Source organism: Mugil cephalus, chromosome 17 (assembly GCF_022458985.1).
Source record: "Mugil cephalus isolate CIBA_MC_2020 chromosome 17, CIBA_Mcephalus_1.1, whole genome shotgun sequence".
NCBI lineage: Eukaryota > Metazoa > Chordata > Actinopteri > Mugiliformes > Mugilidae > Mugil > Mugil cephalus.
This window is the reverse complement of record NC_061786.1, coordinates 16,007,550-16,025,091: the sequence shown is the minus strand read 5'-3', so window position 1 is coordinate 16,025,091 and position 17,542 is coordinate 16,007,550. Positions and strand designations below refer to the sequence as shown.

At 42.0% G+C, this 17,542-nt stretch overlaps 1 protein-coding gene across 3 annotated transcripts; it reads left to right on the top strand.

Annotated features, from left to right (window-relative positions):
- The first annotated feature begins 3,297 nt into the window (after window positions 1-3,297).
- On the top strand, window positions 3,298-15,943 carry LOC125023236 (protein FAM163A-like). 3 transcript variants are annotated; one of them, XM_047610374.1, is made up of 6 exons: window positions 3,298-3,811; window positions 4,454-4,506; window positions 10,668-10,794; window positions 12,182-12,205; window positions 12,325-12,439; window positions 14,744-15,943. In XM_047610374.1, exons 5-6 carry the CDS (start codon window positions 12,347-12,349, stop codon window positions 15,125-15,127), a joined length of 477 nt encoding a protein of 158 aa, XP_047466330.1. In that variant the 5' UTR covers window positions 3,298-3,811; window positions 4,454-4,506; window positions 10,668-10,794; window positions 12,182-12,205; window positions 12,325-12,346; the 3' UTR covers window positions 15,128-15,943. The 3 variants fall into 3 exon arrangements, with proteins under 3 accessions (XP_047466330.1, XP_047466329.1, XP_047466331.1); XM_047610373.1 differs by having other exon boundaries at window positions 4,454-4,513; XM_047610375.1 differs by lacking the exon at window positions 10,668-10,794 and having other exon boundaries at window positions 4,454-4,513.
- Window positions 15,944-17,542: the final 1,599 nt, after the last annotated feature.

Here is a 17,542-nt window from a genome sequence, read left to right as displayed (position 1 = left end):
AATGTGTCGACTCCTTTATTCAATTTGAGCAGTAATCTTAGAGCTCCCCGCTGGCCTGCCTTCATCAGGCCCCCGCTACAAAGCTAGCTTAACGTAGCCACGGAGGCACACAGAGGCAGGGAAATGCTAACGAGATGAGCCGTTCTCTGGGTAAAGACTGAACTTAAATAAGTGTAGACCGGGCTAAATCTCCTCATTATGTGGGTATTACGGTCAAGATGGACCTTGTTTGCAGGAGCCGCTTCAGATGGTTGGCTCCAGCTGCTTCGGGGAATTAAAAAAAGATGAGGAGTGTGTAATAGAGATTTGCGGGATAATCCTTTAGTTACATGTATAAGAGGTAAAGCAATGATTGCGCTTATGTTAAAAATTGAACCGCAGCACCCAGAACAGAAGCATTTATTGCCCCTGACCTCCTCCCTAATTTATAAGAAGCTCAGTGTAATGTTCCTTATCTCATAAGGTAAAAAAAGACAAGTGTAATTTTGCAGAAGGATAAACATCAGCAGATTTCTCTTAAACATGGTTATTCATTACAATCCCCTTTATAAAGTGTGTAAGATTTCAATACATCTGCTTCTGCTGAAAGATTGAAGTACATTTTGTTCAACTGTTTTGTGTGTAGCCTACATTTGGTGCATTTCAGTAACTTGAGAGGAAAGTTATTACCCTTGAGGAGGTTCCCTTGAGCCAGACTCCTATATCTGCTGGCAGCGAACCACCAGTGGTTGGTTTTACTTGGCAACGTCGAATGAGAATCTTTGAGTTCACATCAGGCCTGTTCAATTTTGAGGCCGTTGCTCATTTTAAATTAAAGTAAGATGAAAAGATAGTTGGTTGGGCAGGTTATGAGAGGCTGGAAATCGACCATCATGCTTTCAGCTATGAAACTGACCACACGTATCGTATCGGTGGACTGTCCACATGTCTCATTGGTCTGATTGTGACATCTCAGGATTGCCTTGAGGGTCTTTCTGCAGATTCATGTGATTTATGTTCATTTGGAGATAGCTGTCTCACTTCGGTGGACTTGTTTCAGGCCATTACTTCACTTATGAACATTATATGTCATAAACACAATAATTTACTTTATTCAAATTTGGCACAAACGTTCACTATGTTCTTTCTACACATGTTTTTTGGTCATATCTCAGGTCATAAACCTTAGGGGTGCTTTTTTCTTTAAATTTGATTTGGCATAGACGTCCATTTAGACAAAGAATGGTGAACATTTTGGCTGTCACAACTATGTACCGTGTGGCCAATGTATATATATATCAGGAAGTGAGGGAAATTCAACAAAAATTCTTGGACTCAAGGAAGAATTAATTACATTTCTGTAGACAAAGGTCACTGTTACGTAATGTACAACCAATACCAACTCAATACATTAGGAGCCTTGAGGGAATTTCTTAACACACGGCACAAACGTTTTCTTGGACTCAGCTATAGGTCACCATCCATTCTTTTGGGCATAACTCAATTTATAACCGTGATACCTCAGGAACATTATGAGGGAATTTATTCAGGTTTTGCACAACTGTTCCCTTTGTCTCAACAAAATGGAATATTTTGTGAACCCTTTTTTTTTGTTGTTAGACTTTGGCATAAAACCTTTATTTGGACTTTAAAACAGCTGTTTACATTTTTGTAGTCAATGCTGTTACCCCATGGATGCCAACATGATATATCAGAGAGAGTTTTGGGGTAATTTCTTCAAAGTTGGCACAAACATTCGTTCAGTTGTCAATGGCCTCTGTAACTTCACTAAACATGTTTTTGGACGCAGCCTAACTGATGTCACGTCTCAACACCCTCTCAGTGAATTTCCTCAAATCTGACTCGTGTTTATTTGGACTAAAGAAGGACCTGATTACATTTTGTTAGTCAAAAGTCGCTGTTACCTAACCTTTGGCCCATTTATACCAACGTAATATATCAGGAATGCCTTGAGGGAGTTTCCTGGCGATTGGCACAAATGTTCATTCGAACTCAGGGAGGAATTGATTATATTTTGGTGGTCAGAGATTGCTCTTACCTCATATACAGCCCATTTATACGAGCACAATACATCAGGAACACCTTGGGGGGATTTCCTCACAATTGGCACATACGTTTTCCTGGAAACGCTTTGTTGGAATTCCTTCAAATTTGGCACAGATATTCACTCAGAATTAGTCCTCAAAGATCGCTGTAACCTATTTTGTGTGCTTTTGGTCTTTAATCATATTCTGAATGTGATATCTCAGGGAATTTCTTCAAATATTACACAAACACCTACTTGGAATTGGGGACGCACAAATCTATTTTGGCGGTTGAAGGTCACCGTTACCTCACGTACAGCCCGTTTGTGTGAACGTAATACACCTGGCCAAATAAAAAGTCGCCACCAAAAACAAATGTCAAACACACTAATATTTTATTGGACCGCCTTTAGCTTTGATTACAACACACATCTCTCATCTTACCCTGATGTGCCATGACCTTCTTCCATTGCTCCAAAGTCCAACCTTTATGCTCCCTACCAAATTGAAGCCTTTTCTTCCCGGTTAGCCTCACTGATAAGTGGTTTTCTTAAGGCTACACAGCTTGAGTTCCCTTCGCATTGTACGTGTGAAAATGTTCTTATTTTCACTATTAAACATAGCCCTGAGTTCTGGTGAGTGATCACCATCAATCAGGACTTTTCTCTGACCACATTTATTCCTCTAAGACAACAGTTCTCCACTACCCTTCCAGTTTTTAATAATGCATCGGACAGTTCTCAACCCAATTTTAGTAGTTTCTGCTTCAATCTCCTTAGACGTTTTTCGCTTCCTGATGCATGCCAATGATTTGACCCTTCTCTAACATCTCTACCACGTAATTTCCAGCAGTTATCCAATAGGTGACTCATATCTATTTGCTTAGTTAAATGGAAGTGGCTACATGGTATATCACAAAGACTCATCACAGACTCAAATATGAACTGATCACATTTTTGCCAGTAAATCAAGAATATATTCACTATAACAAAACAAACATAGGATAAGAAGAAGATGCTGTCATTTGATATCTAAAAGGTCAAAGGGCAAGCACTGTCCAAAACACCCTTACATTATTATTATTATAAACTCTAAATCTCATCTCTTATCTGAGATAAAAGGTGAACTGCAACTGGTTGGCGAAGTCACACAACACCTACAACAAAGAGAGTTGTGAACCTCTCCTACTACAAACTCAGAGCAGCCTATCATTGCACACAGTTTTACGCTTTGCGCCTGAGCCTGATGACGACCCTCTTCTCACAAACCACCTCCACCTCCACCGGCGCCAGCAGCATCACCCCCTCCACCCACCCACTAAAGCGATATCGCGCGGCGCACAGCTGCCACTGTCGTTCCCCTCGTCGCTCTTCCCACCCCGCCCCACCGGGACCGGCGGCAGCGGGTGCCAAACCGCCCCCCGGGAGCCTCGCCGAGGACGCAGCCATGCCGAGCGATGACACTCAGCAGCCGGACTGCCGCCTCGCGTCGACCGTCTCCAGCGCTTCACAGAGGAGGAGGAGGATGCCATGAGATTTCCCACGGGCGCACCTGTGAGTGAACCGGGGGGAAAGAAGAGATAACCGACAGCGGATAATGACGTGATGGTTCCGGTTGTAGATCGAGCACAGAGGGGCTCCTGGCGTCTTTAATGACCAGCGTAACAGAGGAAATCACCGGACTTTATTGTGTGTGTGGAGACAAGGTACCGGATCGACTTCAGTTGTAAAGAAAAAGAAAAGAAAAGACTCTCTAACAGGTTGCCGAGACATTCTTCTGTCGGAAAGGTAAGGCATCGTGGATTTACAATCATCCGTGCGCCACTTACCGGCTTTGCGCACCGATTCATCCGCTTAATTGAGTAAAATGAGGCTAATCAGTGATGCGATAGCTGCTAAATTGACCTCTAAGCGCGGATTCGGTTCAAACACGAGCTGTGTTCAGAGTGGAAAAGTAGGAATTGACCATTTTGTGCTGCAAAAATTTAGACATTACTCGTAATGATGTGGATGGCGCACGGCAATAAAAGTGAAATCGATTTTAGATGGGTCTAACCTCCATCCTATTCCGCCTCCTATTAACTACTAATATCAAAGGCAGTTTGCATTAGAGGAGGAAGAAGAATCATTCATTTAATTTGCAGACTTTGAGCCTTGCATGATCATAAAGAATGCCTTTGATCCTGGGTGATCATAACCACTTTGACATTTCTTGTGGGACAATATGGACTAAATGGACAGACTAAATGTATGTGGTGATGTATGGCGTGGACATGGTGAATGAATTTACAATCTGAGCAAAGACATCCACTCCCGCGCTGAGACAAACGGGCTCATTTGCCAGCTGACCACATCAGTCCTGGGGCCCCAGGCATCTCCTGAAATCATGGTTTTGACTGATGTCACATAATTTTCTTCTTGCTTTCCCAGGGGGCTTTGCAGCACAGCTGAGGATGCTATCACCCAGATGGTGATTTCTGCAGGTAAAGGGTGAGTTTGTGCATGTTTATGAGATTTGTCTCTTCACACATACCTTTTGTTACAGGTCAGTGGGAAGGCCGCTCTGAACCTCACGTGGTGCTCTCTGCATGTCAGGGATCAAACTGTGGAAGAGAAGCTCTTCACTTTTGTTTCAGCTCTCATATCTCATCTGGATTTCACTGGTTTCCCTATTTTTGGCACAGGCTCCAACCCCTGCTCACTTCACCGATCCAGCTCCTGAGCATCCAACCATAAACGATCCAAAATAAATCACACTGAGGTAATTAGGCCAAGAAAAAGAGAGACCAGATCGGGTGTACGCGCTGTCAGTCACATGGAAATAACAGATGACTGAATTCCGTTTAGAGTATTTGAAAATGAAATCATCCACTTTTCCTCCCCCTCTTCTTTTTTTTGCTCCCCTTCTCTTGCCTTCGTTCGTTGCCTCTTTTCCGCTCTGGTAGCGGGTGTCTCTGTCCTAGATGTGGATGTGTTCTTCTCCTCACACGCTGAGATGAGTGCTTTCAGAGGTGGACGACGCAGAAAAGTCCAGATTTTACTACCTGGCTAAATTGCCCTGTGATGGAAAAATATTGTTAAAGGAATGATACTTGAATAATTGAAGCCCCGGGGCTTTAAAATTGCAGGGACTCGCTGTGATTTCTGGCGCAAAGTTGGAGGCCGCCTCAACAAAATATTCATATCATTATTTAAGAAAGGATATATGAGGGAGCCACTCAGGTGCTGCCACCCTCTCCTGTTCTCTTATATTCTCGCTGCATGATCTCAGTAGTTGTAAAACCTTCTCTTTAAAAGAACTTTTATCAATATCTTTATCTCATGTCTAAGGAACTTGAATTAAACTGTTTTGGATTTAAAATATATATATTAAATATATATATATATATTTAAAACACAAAACTATACATTTACAATAGAATGGAATATAGTAGAAATACTATACTATCATTGCAGTAATAAAATTGGATTGACAGCGGGTAATTTTTATTAATTTTCCAAATCATTCATGAAGCAAAGATGCTGAACATTTGCAAAATGAAGGTTTATTTTAATTTTTTTTGGTTCACATGTTCAATGTCCTTGGTTTAGACCAAGGACATTTGGATGCAGAATCAAGACCTGATTAGTTGCACAGCTCGTCAGTCTCTGCAGTAAATTCCACATATCCTGGGTTTACAGGAGGTTTTTGTGCTGGACTATTTCCCAACCAGACACACAGTGACTTCCCAGAAACTCTGAACCTGTGGACTATATTTAATCAGTTTGACTGAAACCATTATGAGACTCCAACTTATCTGTTTATATGTAATAAAATGATCCGAAAAGATATATGCATTCACGTAGGGGTCCTCTCCGCTGTTGGAGTTGAATCTGGTGGACATAAACCAATAGAAGAAGGTTCTTTTGCCCAACTTAAAATGAAAGATGACCAAATCAGACCCAGGCAAAACCCGCTCACATATATTCCATGAACAAAAATGTAGATAGGTGGGAAGGTTATGTGCGTCTTTGCTTGGATGGGTTCATTCCACCCAGGGGCAGATGACCAAAGATGGAGTGTTTACATGGTTATGATAACAGCTCACGCCATCCTCTCAATCTCATTGTAAATACTTACCCACTGGGCTGGTCAGGCTAAATGGAGGTGACTACATGAGGCATTTTTGTTCTGATCGGTCCATTAGTAGAATACTACAGTCCGTGTAAAGATACATTGATGCTAATACACTGAGAGGCACCAGAGAAGAAATAGCGAGGCACAACACCCACTGAAGATGTAACTAGTCCTTTGATCCTTTTTGTTTTGTACAGCTAAATCAAATCTGATAAAAGGTCTCAGTCGGGGAGTTTTAGATATCACAGATACCACTGTTCACGATATCACTTCCCATCTTACTCTTAAGGAGATCAAATAAGCATATTTTTCCCAAAATGTCAGGTTTTTTCTGTTACCTCGTGGATTTGGCTTGGAGAAGGAACGCCTGATTTCAAAACGCAAATCATCACCACGTCGTCCCACATGAAACTTCTGAAGGATGCGGCGCTTTTCTTTCTTTTTTTTTTTTGTACCTCCGCACTGTTCCACCGGGAATACGTTGGCTGACTTGGATGTGTGAGTGCGTGCGCTTGCGTGCATTTAGCTGACTGCTCGGGATCGTTTCCCGCAGAGAAAACGAATTAAAATATGACACCTCTCTCTTCTGCCTCTCATCTCCTGCTTTTCTCCGAGTCAAGAGATGACAAAACGGCTAAATATAGTTCCGCGAGTGGAGTGTGAAACCTCTCCACCTCTCTCGGCGTTTCTAACACGATGGAGGTCGAAGTAATAAGAGGATTTTTCGGGTAGCCGGAACAAAACTTTAATCGCCTCATCGGTCGACCCTTTAGATGCGTTTTGTGTATGAAAGACGGAGATCAAAACGTTATCTGGGCGCACAGCGTGGAAAACGTGGCAAACACCGCGCAACGCAATGTCCTTGGTGTTAGAGAAACACTTTAATGAAGCACCGTCTCATGTCAGCGCCTCCGTACTATTACGTTACTTCGTATGCATAAAGGCTTAATTATGTAAAATGAAAAGTCCTATTTTTGGTGGATGGCTCTAGTATCAGCTAATCCTGTGGAAAACATCCAAAAGTGATTCACGCTGCCGAATGATTTTAAGCCTTTTTTCGACACATTGCAAATATCTGCCTTACCTTAAACTCACTCACAAACAGATTTAATGTTTCTACAGTAAATACGACCAGGAAATCATAGTTGACCTATTGTGGATGAACTTTTTTCTTAAGAATGAGACAGGTTCAACCGTTTATGTTTTCTTTTCAGTTGATTAATGTCAAGAAATAATCCAAGACATGTTACTGGGACCCAAAAAGAGGTATTTTAATAGCTTATGGTGTTTTATTTGTAGCCTGGAAGCCAGCCCAAACTCCCCTTAGGCACAAAATGCTTGTGGCAAAAAATTGGTCGGGAGTCACTCTGTTGGGAACTGACTGTGCAAAGATCTGTTGTGCCGATCGAATGTCTGGGTGTGCTTTGTGCAAAATGGCTTGGAACGGTGGCAGTGTGGCTATGCAAGGCTACAACGTTTGGCATCCAAATGTTAGAGCTGCAACGATGGTCGAAGTCTTCTACTGTGGTTTTGGTGTGGCCGTGCGACAGAGCTGGACGTTTGAACATGTCATTGAGGGCGTTTTCATTCTTATCTTACATTAAGAATAAAACATGTTATTAGTTACGACCCAGCCCTGCTCTGTAGTCAGTGTGGAGAGATTTTTAGGCAACTGTTGGTGTCTGTAACAAGCAAGCTGAGGACTGGTGTAACTCGATGTACGTTAGTTCAAAGGTATAAAGAAAAGTTGAGGCCATTGGGAACATTTTCATCACGTACAACAGTCGTTCACATGGGCTTTTCAGTTTGAAGGTAGCATCGCCGTGTTGCTGACAGCCAATGGTCCCGTTCACTGTGACTCACACCGCTTCATGACGTCTTTTAGCGACCCTCCGAATCCCTGTAATCCTTGTAATCTCTGTAAATCTCAGGGATACACATTGTCTTCGCTCCTTCTTTCCTACCGTGAGGAAGTGGATACTTTCGTTACCGTGGCCGAAGCTCACTTGGCAGCTACACTGTATCTATCTGTAACTATCCAGTCTAACGGTCACCTGGGACTGGTACACATGATGATTTAAGGGAATAGACTTGTGTTATGGAAATCAGATGCCTGTTAGCTCCCCTGGGACCTTATCATCCCCCTCCTTCATCTCTTGTCACTAGTCCAGGTCAACAACTGACAGGATTTCTTGCAGATCCTCTAGCTTCATTCAGGCCTCAGTAAAGTCCAAAGGTTTTATGTGCGGTGTGTGTGTGTACATGTTTACGTGTGTCTCTTTGTTGAATCAGGCAACTCTGTACCCACTGGGAGTCATCCATGACTCCGTGTGCTGGATAAGATACTCTGACAGCGTTGGAGTTGAGTCCTCCAACCTCTGTCACTTGCCGTCTTTGTCTCTCCAGTCTGTTGGAAACTCTCTAATCTGAGGCTTTACCTCAACGCTCCCTTTCTAGCATAATTTGGTTGCGTGTTAGTCAAAATCACTTATTTTTGTTTTTAGGAAGATTCCGTTGCTTTGTCTGCACGGATATACATCAGAGGAGGCCGTAATTTTTGCAGCTGTGCACCGGTCTCGGGTTTCGGCTGATGGGACGGCGGGGGGAATGATGTGCGGGGCGGTGAGAGGGGAGGATGTGGTTGAAAGAGTGAATGAGAGGCGAAGGGAGTGAAGAATAGACGAGGAGGAAGAGGAGCAGGAGTGAGGAAGGCACGGAGCTGGTGAGGGAAGAGACGGAGAAATGGGGAGCAGGAGAGACTTCGCATCGCTTTTAACGACATTATCGCGGCCCGTGTTGTATATAATTTAGTATGATGACGCAATGGAGGATACTGCAGAGACTTAGCTGTCTGCGAGGGGAGGGTCATTTCAACACACACACACACACACACACACACACATACACACTCTAACAATGCATTTCCTTCTGTAACCGTGGTACCAATTTAAATCCGGTAAAAGATAAGATTTACAATCCACTTCCTACCATATTGCCTCTCTAACCTTGCATTTCTGTTTGCATTCAGAAAAGTAAAAGAGGTAATAATAATAAAAAATGAAAAAAAAAATGCAGGATTTAAATGGCGGCAGACCTCCACAATCCTAAACCAGCATTTGCTTCAGCCCTCAAGCTGAAATTTCACGTCAAAATTTCACATCATTTGATTAACAAAAAAGGCTTAAATTCTCTACCAGCTGCTGCTTTGGGAGGCTGGCAGCGTTTAGAAATAACATTAATACTCCAGCAATGAGAGAGAAACTAGATTTCTCTTCCTATCAATTTAATTGGCATAATTAAATGTTGTTCCTCTACTGAGAAATATCCGGATGTTTGAGTTAATCAACTTGAACAGAGAATAAACAGTGTCGCCTGGTGTTGTAATTACTATAATAGCAGTGTTTAAAATGAATAATGGTGCCTGAAGTCAGCTGTATAAATTAGGCTAAATTAATGTCAAAACCGAGCATTTTACTCGCTGATCTAATCGGTCATTCTGTCGGGGATGCACTTGTTTGGGTTGTGATTGGGTGTTTATTTGGTATTTGTGATGCAGCTGAAAAAAAAGAAATGAAGGCACCCACGCACATACAGTATTCCACGTCTGCTCGAGCGTATTTATTGCTTTCTGTTGGTGTTGACAATATGCGGGGCTAGACAAGTGTGCTGGAGATAATTATGTGTGTGGAGGTTTTTGATTTGTTTTCATTTTGCGCCGTTTTCTCGCCTTTGTGAGCCACTTGTTTAAGATGATTTACCTGCAGAGAAGCAGAGAAACCTCTGTAGGAATTTTAAAAATCCCAACATGGATTTTGCAGCGAGTGCGTTACTATTTCCTTTACTCTAGCATATATTCTCACTAGCTGTACAACACATTACATGTGTCTTCTGAATTTATCCACGCACCCCAAAGAGCTGCATTCGAGTCACAGAAAACCCCGAACATCACGTAGATGCACGTCCTTATCAGATTTAGCATGCTGCAACTGTACTGCACATATGCGCATCACACAGTGCCCATATGGCTAGTGTGCGTTCGGTTCGTGCCGCTGCATCCGCCATGCTAATCCATTCACATCCTGAGTGTTTGTTTCTAATCCTGAGCATTGGTATTCAGCGCACCTCGTAATTGTCGCACTCGAAGGTTCTGAAGTGAGTGCAATTATGTGTGTGCCTCTGCTTTCGGCTTCAGTTGCGAGATTCTGTGTCATATGAGAAAGCAGATGTGATAATGAATGCTAATTCTGAAGCTGCTTGTTGATAGGTTTCTCAGTTATATATATATATTTTTTTTTTTTGCAAATATGTGATACATGAGCTGGTTTCTACTTTCAAAAACTGCATAAAGCTTTACAACTGGTCTTAATATCACGTTAAACTGAACATTAGGAGGTTTTTTGGGCTGCTGAGTGAGTGAGTATTCCCCTAAAGCGCTGGTAATTTGCACTTATATTTTGCAGGCTATTTAGTAGCTTGATCACATCAAATAATGAAAAAGACTAATTACCTGTGTTTTCCTCTTGACAGAAGCCTATTTCTCTTTTCTGCGGGAGTTCCAGCGAGAAGCGTTTTTGAGATTAGCACTCCACAGGCCTGTCATGGTTTCCTAGCTTCTCACATTCTTCCATCTCCGTGTCTCCTGCCGTCTTCTGATGTAAGCGCCCATCTCTTTCATTTATATTCGGCTGAGAGCTTACTGTGCCTTCAGCGGATGGAATTATATTTCCTCTAAGCCCTTAACCTCTGAAAGGAACTCAGCATCAGCCCCGGGGCTATGAAAGCGGCAGATAAATTCAAGAAATAGTTCAATATTTTAGGGAATGTTTCAGTGTTTTCAGGAAGTGGATGAGAGGATCAACCCTCACTATCACGGTTGAGTTTATTTTAAGTGCTGAGCTAAAGCCGGGAGGTAATTAGCTTAGCTTAGCATAGAGGTTGGAAACAGAGGAAAGCGAATTATAAGCACTTCTGTTCATACGGGAGTATAAACAGAATTGCATCCCATCTCCAGCTCGTTATCAACTCAGAGAGAAGAGTAACTCAAAGTTTGAATTTAAACTTTAGACACACTGTGTACAGATGATTATAAATGGACCAATTTCACATTAAAGGCGCAGTCGGGTTTATTTGCTTGACGTTTAATTCAATTTTTGCAGAGCTTCTTTGAGTTTATGCCGCGGCCGTATTAAAAGTTAAGTTCCTGAACAGAAACTGTGAGTGCTATTGGTTCTCTCCCCAAAATCCTTAAGAGAGCACTGGTTCCACCTGAAAAAGTGGAAAAGTGGAAAACAATAGGGAAATAGCAAGGGGGCAAAACTGGTTTTAATGATTATAGAAAACGATTGCAGCCAACTCAAATACCCTAACCCATGTGATTATGTTTTTACAATGTTAATTTTTTTAGTTATTTTTTAGCTAACAACTGCAGTTCCTCTAATGACCACTTGAGGCTTTTGTCTCCTTAATTGAACTAGTCCCCATAGACCTACACTTTAAAATAACCAACAGCAGAATTACCATGTTTACATCCTGGTACAAAATAATAGTTGTAGTCTCTGTTGCTAATGTCTCTATTCATAGTGACTATACAAAGAAATTATATTAACTCTCAAAGTTAATCATAATTAAAGGTGTGGTGCCGTCACAGGTTGCTAGTAGTCTCCCATTAAGGCAAAATCAGGCACTACCGAGATGCCACTAAATGATTTGATGAGTCGAATAATGATGAGAATCATAAACTGTGGCTCGTGTAATCACCTCGTCTCTATCCAACTTTGGGAGATTTGTGAGCAACTTGCCTTCATCACATCATCAAAACAGTAAATGAGGGCACATGTTATGAATGGCTTCAACAATCAGCCGAGCGTTCAGTCAGTTGTTTGTGGTGACCCGACACCTTCCTGAGAGACTTTGCATTACCGCACATCTGTCTGATAACGACAGCATCACAACCAGATAATTACAGAGCATTTCATCAGTTGCAGTTACATCACTATTGTACGTGAACATACTAATTCAGCCTACATTTCTCATCTTTTCAGGCATTATAGAAACCTCTGCTGGACGTGAGTATGCTGAATATAAGCACATTTTTCTAAAATCCAGATGTCATTCATAGTCTTTGCTCCCTCCCTTCCTCCCTGTGTTCACATTTTCCTTTGTTCCCTTGTGTCTCTCCCTGAAGGGTTTGATGGAGAGCTGGTCGAATGTCAGCGGGAACTATTGTTATAACCGGAGGAATTCTCGCCGGAGTGATACTGCTGTGCATCGTAGCAGTCCTCTGTTACTGTAGACTCCAGGTATCATTACGTGTGCACGTATGTTCCTGTTTGTGAGTCACTGGAAGGACGGAGAGTCTTTAGAAAAAAATATCCCAGAACCTTTCAATTGTCAGGCAGAGACAGAGCGGGAATTCCCTGCACAGTGTCAGCTTTTTGCAAAATACGTGAAGAGAGGAAGTATACTGAAAGGAAAACTACAGGAATTTATAGATTTGTTTATGTTGATGTTTAGGTACATTTAATTTAATTCCTGTAATTTAGCATCATGCATTAATGCATACACAAAATTCTATTAGAATCAAGTAGAAAATATATCCATACATTACTCAAACTGTTCATTTTTGTCCCACACAAGTATGAAAACACCACAATTTACTTATTTTTGACATTTCAGGGTGAGAAGATGAAATCTGTTTGGTAGATAGAAAGAAAACGCTTACCTATGGGACCTCTTCATGTAACGTCAAAACCTGACAGAGATTAGCCTAGCTTAGCTTAAAGGAGAGGAAACAGAAAAACCTGTCTCTCTCCAAATTTTGCATCTTAAACTCTGTGTTTTGTTCTATTACATCTCAGCTTCTGTCAACACACCGGCACGACTGGTTTTCAGGTGCTGCGTGGTGTCTTTGCCAGAATATAGTCCCAAGACTATGTCTGCCCTAGGCAACCCCTTCATGTTAATTGCACTGACAGTTGCACTCAATGTGAATGTACAGGTCACAAGAAGTAATTAGGAAAATTCTTGAGTTTATTTATCACTTTTGTGAACGACTGGCTAATTGACAACAATATACTGTATTACAGCGCCTATGCTAAGCTAAAGCTAACAGCTGCGTTGCTAGATTAGGACAATGCCTGGACCGATTTAAAAACGCCTTTTCTCACTTATCCAACTCTGGGGAATACGGCGAGTGGCTAAATTTCACATAGGGGTGGCGACCAAAAAAGAAATATGAAAGCAGTCTGTGAAGCTTCTTAGATGGTTGCCCGGCAACCTCCCTGTCACAGTCAGATTTTGACAATGTCAGCCAGGACACACAGGACTAAAGTAGCTATATGGCATCAAAGAAACGCGTTTTTAATGAAATTTAGCAAGTTGTAGCCATTATAGATGGAAAAACCTTTGGCGACGTGAAATGGGGGGATACCAAGTTGAGCTAATCTCAGGTTGTAGGCGAACAACTGGGAGCAACTGATGCAGTCGATTTATATACGACGCAAACGGAGAGTTTGGTTCTTTGGTTCTTTGGTTCCTACCACCAAATTTACCAAGCCTGGAGTAACGGATGAAGCCACACACAGTGGTGGTGGCATGGGCAATACTTCCTTTTTTTAAAGAGGAAGCATTGTAAAATTAGTTCCATCCATTCACTATATTCTGATGTTCTACTTGTTTTTCTCTGAAATATTTGGGTACATAAATATATGAGAATGTTATCAAGCCAAAAATAGAACCACCCTCCATTGATGGAGTCACTGGAGAGAAATTGTCATTTATGTTATGGAGAAGATATCTTTTTCTCTCAAAGCTGAAAAAGAAAACAATTATAAGATCTGGCCCAAATGGACTGAGTATGTAAAACCAATCAGATCTGATTTCATTGCACTGTACTTGTGCGTTGTGTGAACCTACTTTCGTTTTTTGTGATATTTGAATTGTGTGTGCTCCCCTATTCTGTTCTGTTTTGGTTTGTTTTTGTTCCTACTGGAATAATCAGCGGTCCGTAAAAGAAAACCCTGGACGGGCTGTATGGACATAATCGCTTTCACTTTTCTAGATCTATCTTTTTTTATGTTCTTGGATGATTAATATGACAAAGAACATTTTAAAAATATATATAACATTATTATTATCAAGACAACCCTGGAAAGTCCATTAGCGAAGAGCTGTCATCGACAAAGCATTGGGTTATGTACAAATAGCTTAATATGCAAGTGTCTTTTTTTTTCTTTCAACACAACTGTTGCACATTGACTAAACAAGCTGAATTACGTAATAACGTTCATTTGTTCCCTCCTAGCTCTGTATGCTAAGCTAGGCTAATCTCCTCCTGGTTACAGCAATTTAAACCCAGTCAAATGATCTTATTTTTCCCTCCGAACCAGTTGTGATAACTAAGTTGACACCATATCTGTTACGCAACTGTGTCACACTTATTCACAGGGTGAACAGGCAGTATTGTCACCCACCTCTAGACAAGAAAATGAATAAGCTCAATTTTCAGTGTTGAACTCTTCCATTATTATCTTTTCAGTTTTCCTAATAAGCGTGATAAGTATCAAACTCTGTCTCCTGGCGTCTTCCTTGTCTTTCTCCTCCAGTATTACTGCTGTAAGAAAAATGACTCTGAGGTGGACGTGGGCTCGGTGGTGGGAGCGGACCCCCTCTCCCACTTTCCCTGCAACGCCTGCAACGCCCTCGCCATGGACGGCGCCGCCATCACGCCCGTCTCCCTGGACCAGCTGGACTCGGGGACCCACCACAACCACTGCCCCACCTGCTCGCCGTACCCCACGCGCACCGCGCTCGCAGACGACGTCATGCGCAACGGCGGCGAGCGCCTGGGCTTCCACACCTACTACGAGAACCCGTCCGCGTCCCTCCCCCTGTCTGCCAACCCGCAGGGCTCCTCGCCTCTGAGCTACTACAACCCCACGGACATGTTTCCTCCCCCGCCTCCTCGCCCCTACAGCACCCAGGTCTGACCTTTGCTGCGCCGTAAAGACAGACCCACACACATTTAAACATGCTTTTTACACACACACACATAACATTTACACATCCAGCACATGCCCTTTTGTTTGGGACTAAATTCAGGTGACGGATTAGGATACAGCACAATTACACGTTAGCTCACTTCAGTGGCAATCATTTCGGTGGGGAGTGGGGGGGGGGGGTGACTCATAAACTGAGCCCACTGTCGGAGCTCATGTGTGCGCCGCAAATCCACCTGGGAGCTGCAACATGAACAAAATTAGATTAGCGGGGAAATGATACGTAACTCCGCTACAGCCTCAGTTTGAGCCACACAGGACCCAATCGCACATGCTCATTCAAGCTAGTTACGGCGCATGTAAGATAGACCAGACACACAGGTAAAATCATCATCATTTATTTCAAAGAACTGATGTGCACCACGATCCCATGATATGAAATGAAAACAGTTTCCCAGATTTTTTTTTCTGTTTTTCTCTTCGAATAATTTTCATGTAAGTTCCTGGTAATTTCTGTGGCTTTTTTTTTTTTTTTTTTTTTGTAATGTAGGAGTAAATGGAATGTCCCTAATTGAACTACATCCCCATAAGAAGCCACAAATGACAAAGAGCATTTTGGGAAGCAAAAAAAAAAAAAAAATAGGAAATGAATTGTAAATTACGGACAATTTTCTGACCTTGCTCCACTTCCCTTTGAGAGTCACTACGCAGCAAATCCACATGACCTCGGTTCCATTAAATGAGCCACCCAAGGCACTAAAAAGATTACACAATGCCGCAGCTTAAAAAATACAATCTAATATGAAAGTAAAATAAAAAAAATATGCTGCCCTCTTCTCCTGGCAGTAGACTCAATCATTGATTAGCTATTAGTTTTAGGATAACGTACATCCCAAAAAAAGTAGTAATTAAGTCCGACTACGAGTAGCCACTCTTTCTATGAGCTCTAAGGCACGAACTTTGTTACTCAATATGGAAGTTTTCTAGTCATATAACCACACGTGAACTGGAATCGAGGAGGTGGCTGAAACTTTTAGCTTGATCTTCAGTTTGTGCATATCAGGTTTCAGCCACGTACATTTGAAAAGGACCCCTCCTCCCCTCAAGAGTGAGCACCATTTCTTTTGTCGTTCTTCCATACACTACCCCCCCCCCCCCTTTTTCTGTTGTGTTAACTGAAAGTCCCCCCCCCCCCTCCCCAGCTTACAGTACACGAGGGCTAACAGTTTTTCTATCAGGAGCGGTGTTTTGTCAACTACAGAAACCACAAACGGAGTTTTTTTTTGTTCTGTTTTCTTTTTTTTCCCATCCGGAGCAAAGACACGAAGAATGAAGGGAGGAACTACTACGTTTTTAAGACATTTTGCGGTGTTTCGTGGCGAAATGTGGTTTCATTCCTCTGCAAGAGTGGCGGTTTTGTTAACTTGTGCTTTCACTTCTGCCTGACTGCGATAGCGAAAGCGGACTGCTAATGGGAGTCGGCGGCGTCTTCCACACACTGTTTCATGTTTACAGGTCGAGACTGAGGACGAGGAAAGGAGAGCCTCCTCAGATTTTTGTGAAGAATCATGTGCCGCGTGTTCATCTCATCTCGAAACTTATGTTTTGTATCTACAAGCCATCGTACCTGCTCCAGTACAGTAATAATACACAGTGTTATTACGCGGTCTGAATCTATATATATTTTTAAGGAGTATCATAGTTTTTGTGAGGGATGTCAGGGTACAGGTGCATTTTGGTGTCTTCCTTTATCTCCTTTCTGTGTTTCCTGTGTGTTATAAGAAAAACACACAATGAGAGAAGAAAACAAACATAAATGGAAATGTACATTTAGAAAATGGAAGTTCGCTTTATCTATAAATCGTGGGGAAAAATGTAGAGATGCAATGATATTATACATATGTTTATTCACTACGTTCACGTTGTTTCCACTGAGCCGTGAGCTTCATCACTTTCTTCACCTCACATCCTCTCGTCGTTCAAGTGCTAAATCATACGTGTGGAACGGCTTTTACTTTGTTAAATTATAAGATGTCCACTTGGTCACATTATACTCAAGGTCACAACACAGGTGTCGTACCCCAGTAGTTTGGTGAAAGAGGCTTCTTTTTTTCACATTTGTCGCACGGCCTCAAACGGAGCTGTGCGACTTTTATTTCGTAGGTTTCTGTCTCTTGTTGGGATTGTTAAAAACTGTATTTTTCAGATTTCATTATCGTAATGATTGGATAAGTTTTGGTATCCCCCTCCCCCGCCCCCTCCCCCCTTTCCACAATACACTGAGAAAAAAATCCACCATGTTTCACAAATCTTTCCTTTTTTTGGAGGAGGAGGAGGAATAAATGTTTCTATATCTGCCTGGACTTTTTTTTTTTTTTTTTTTTTGCTGTGTCTTTTCTTACATTG

What these genes read in the sequence shown, in the direction of transcription:
- LOC125023236 (XM_047610374.1), top strand. Translation starts at nt 12,347, where the DNA reads ATGTCAGCGGGAACTATTGTTATAACCGGAGGAATTCTCGCCGGAGTG. An exon ending in TCTGTTACTGTAGACTCCAG is followed by an intron (nt 12,440 to 14,743) that starts GTATCATTACGT and finishes TTTCTCCTCCAG; the next exon opens with TATTACTGCTGTAAGAAAAA.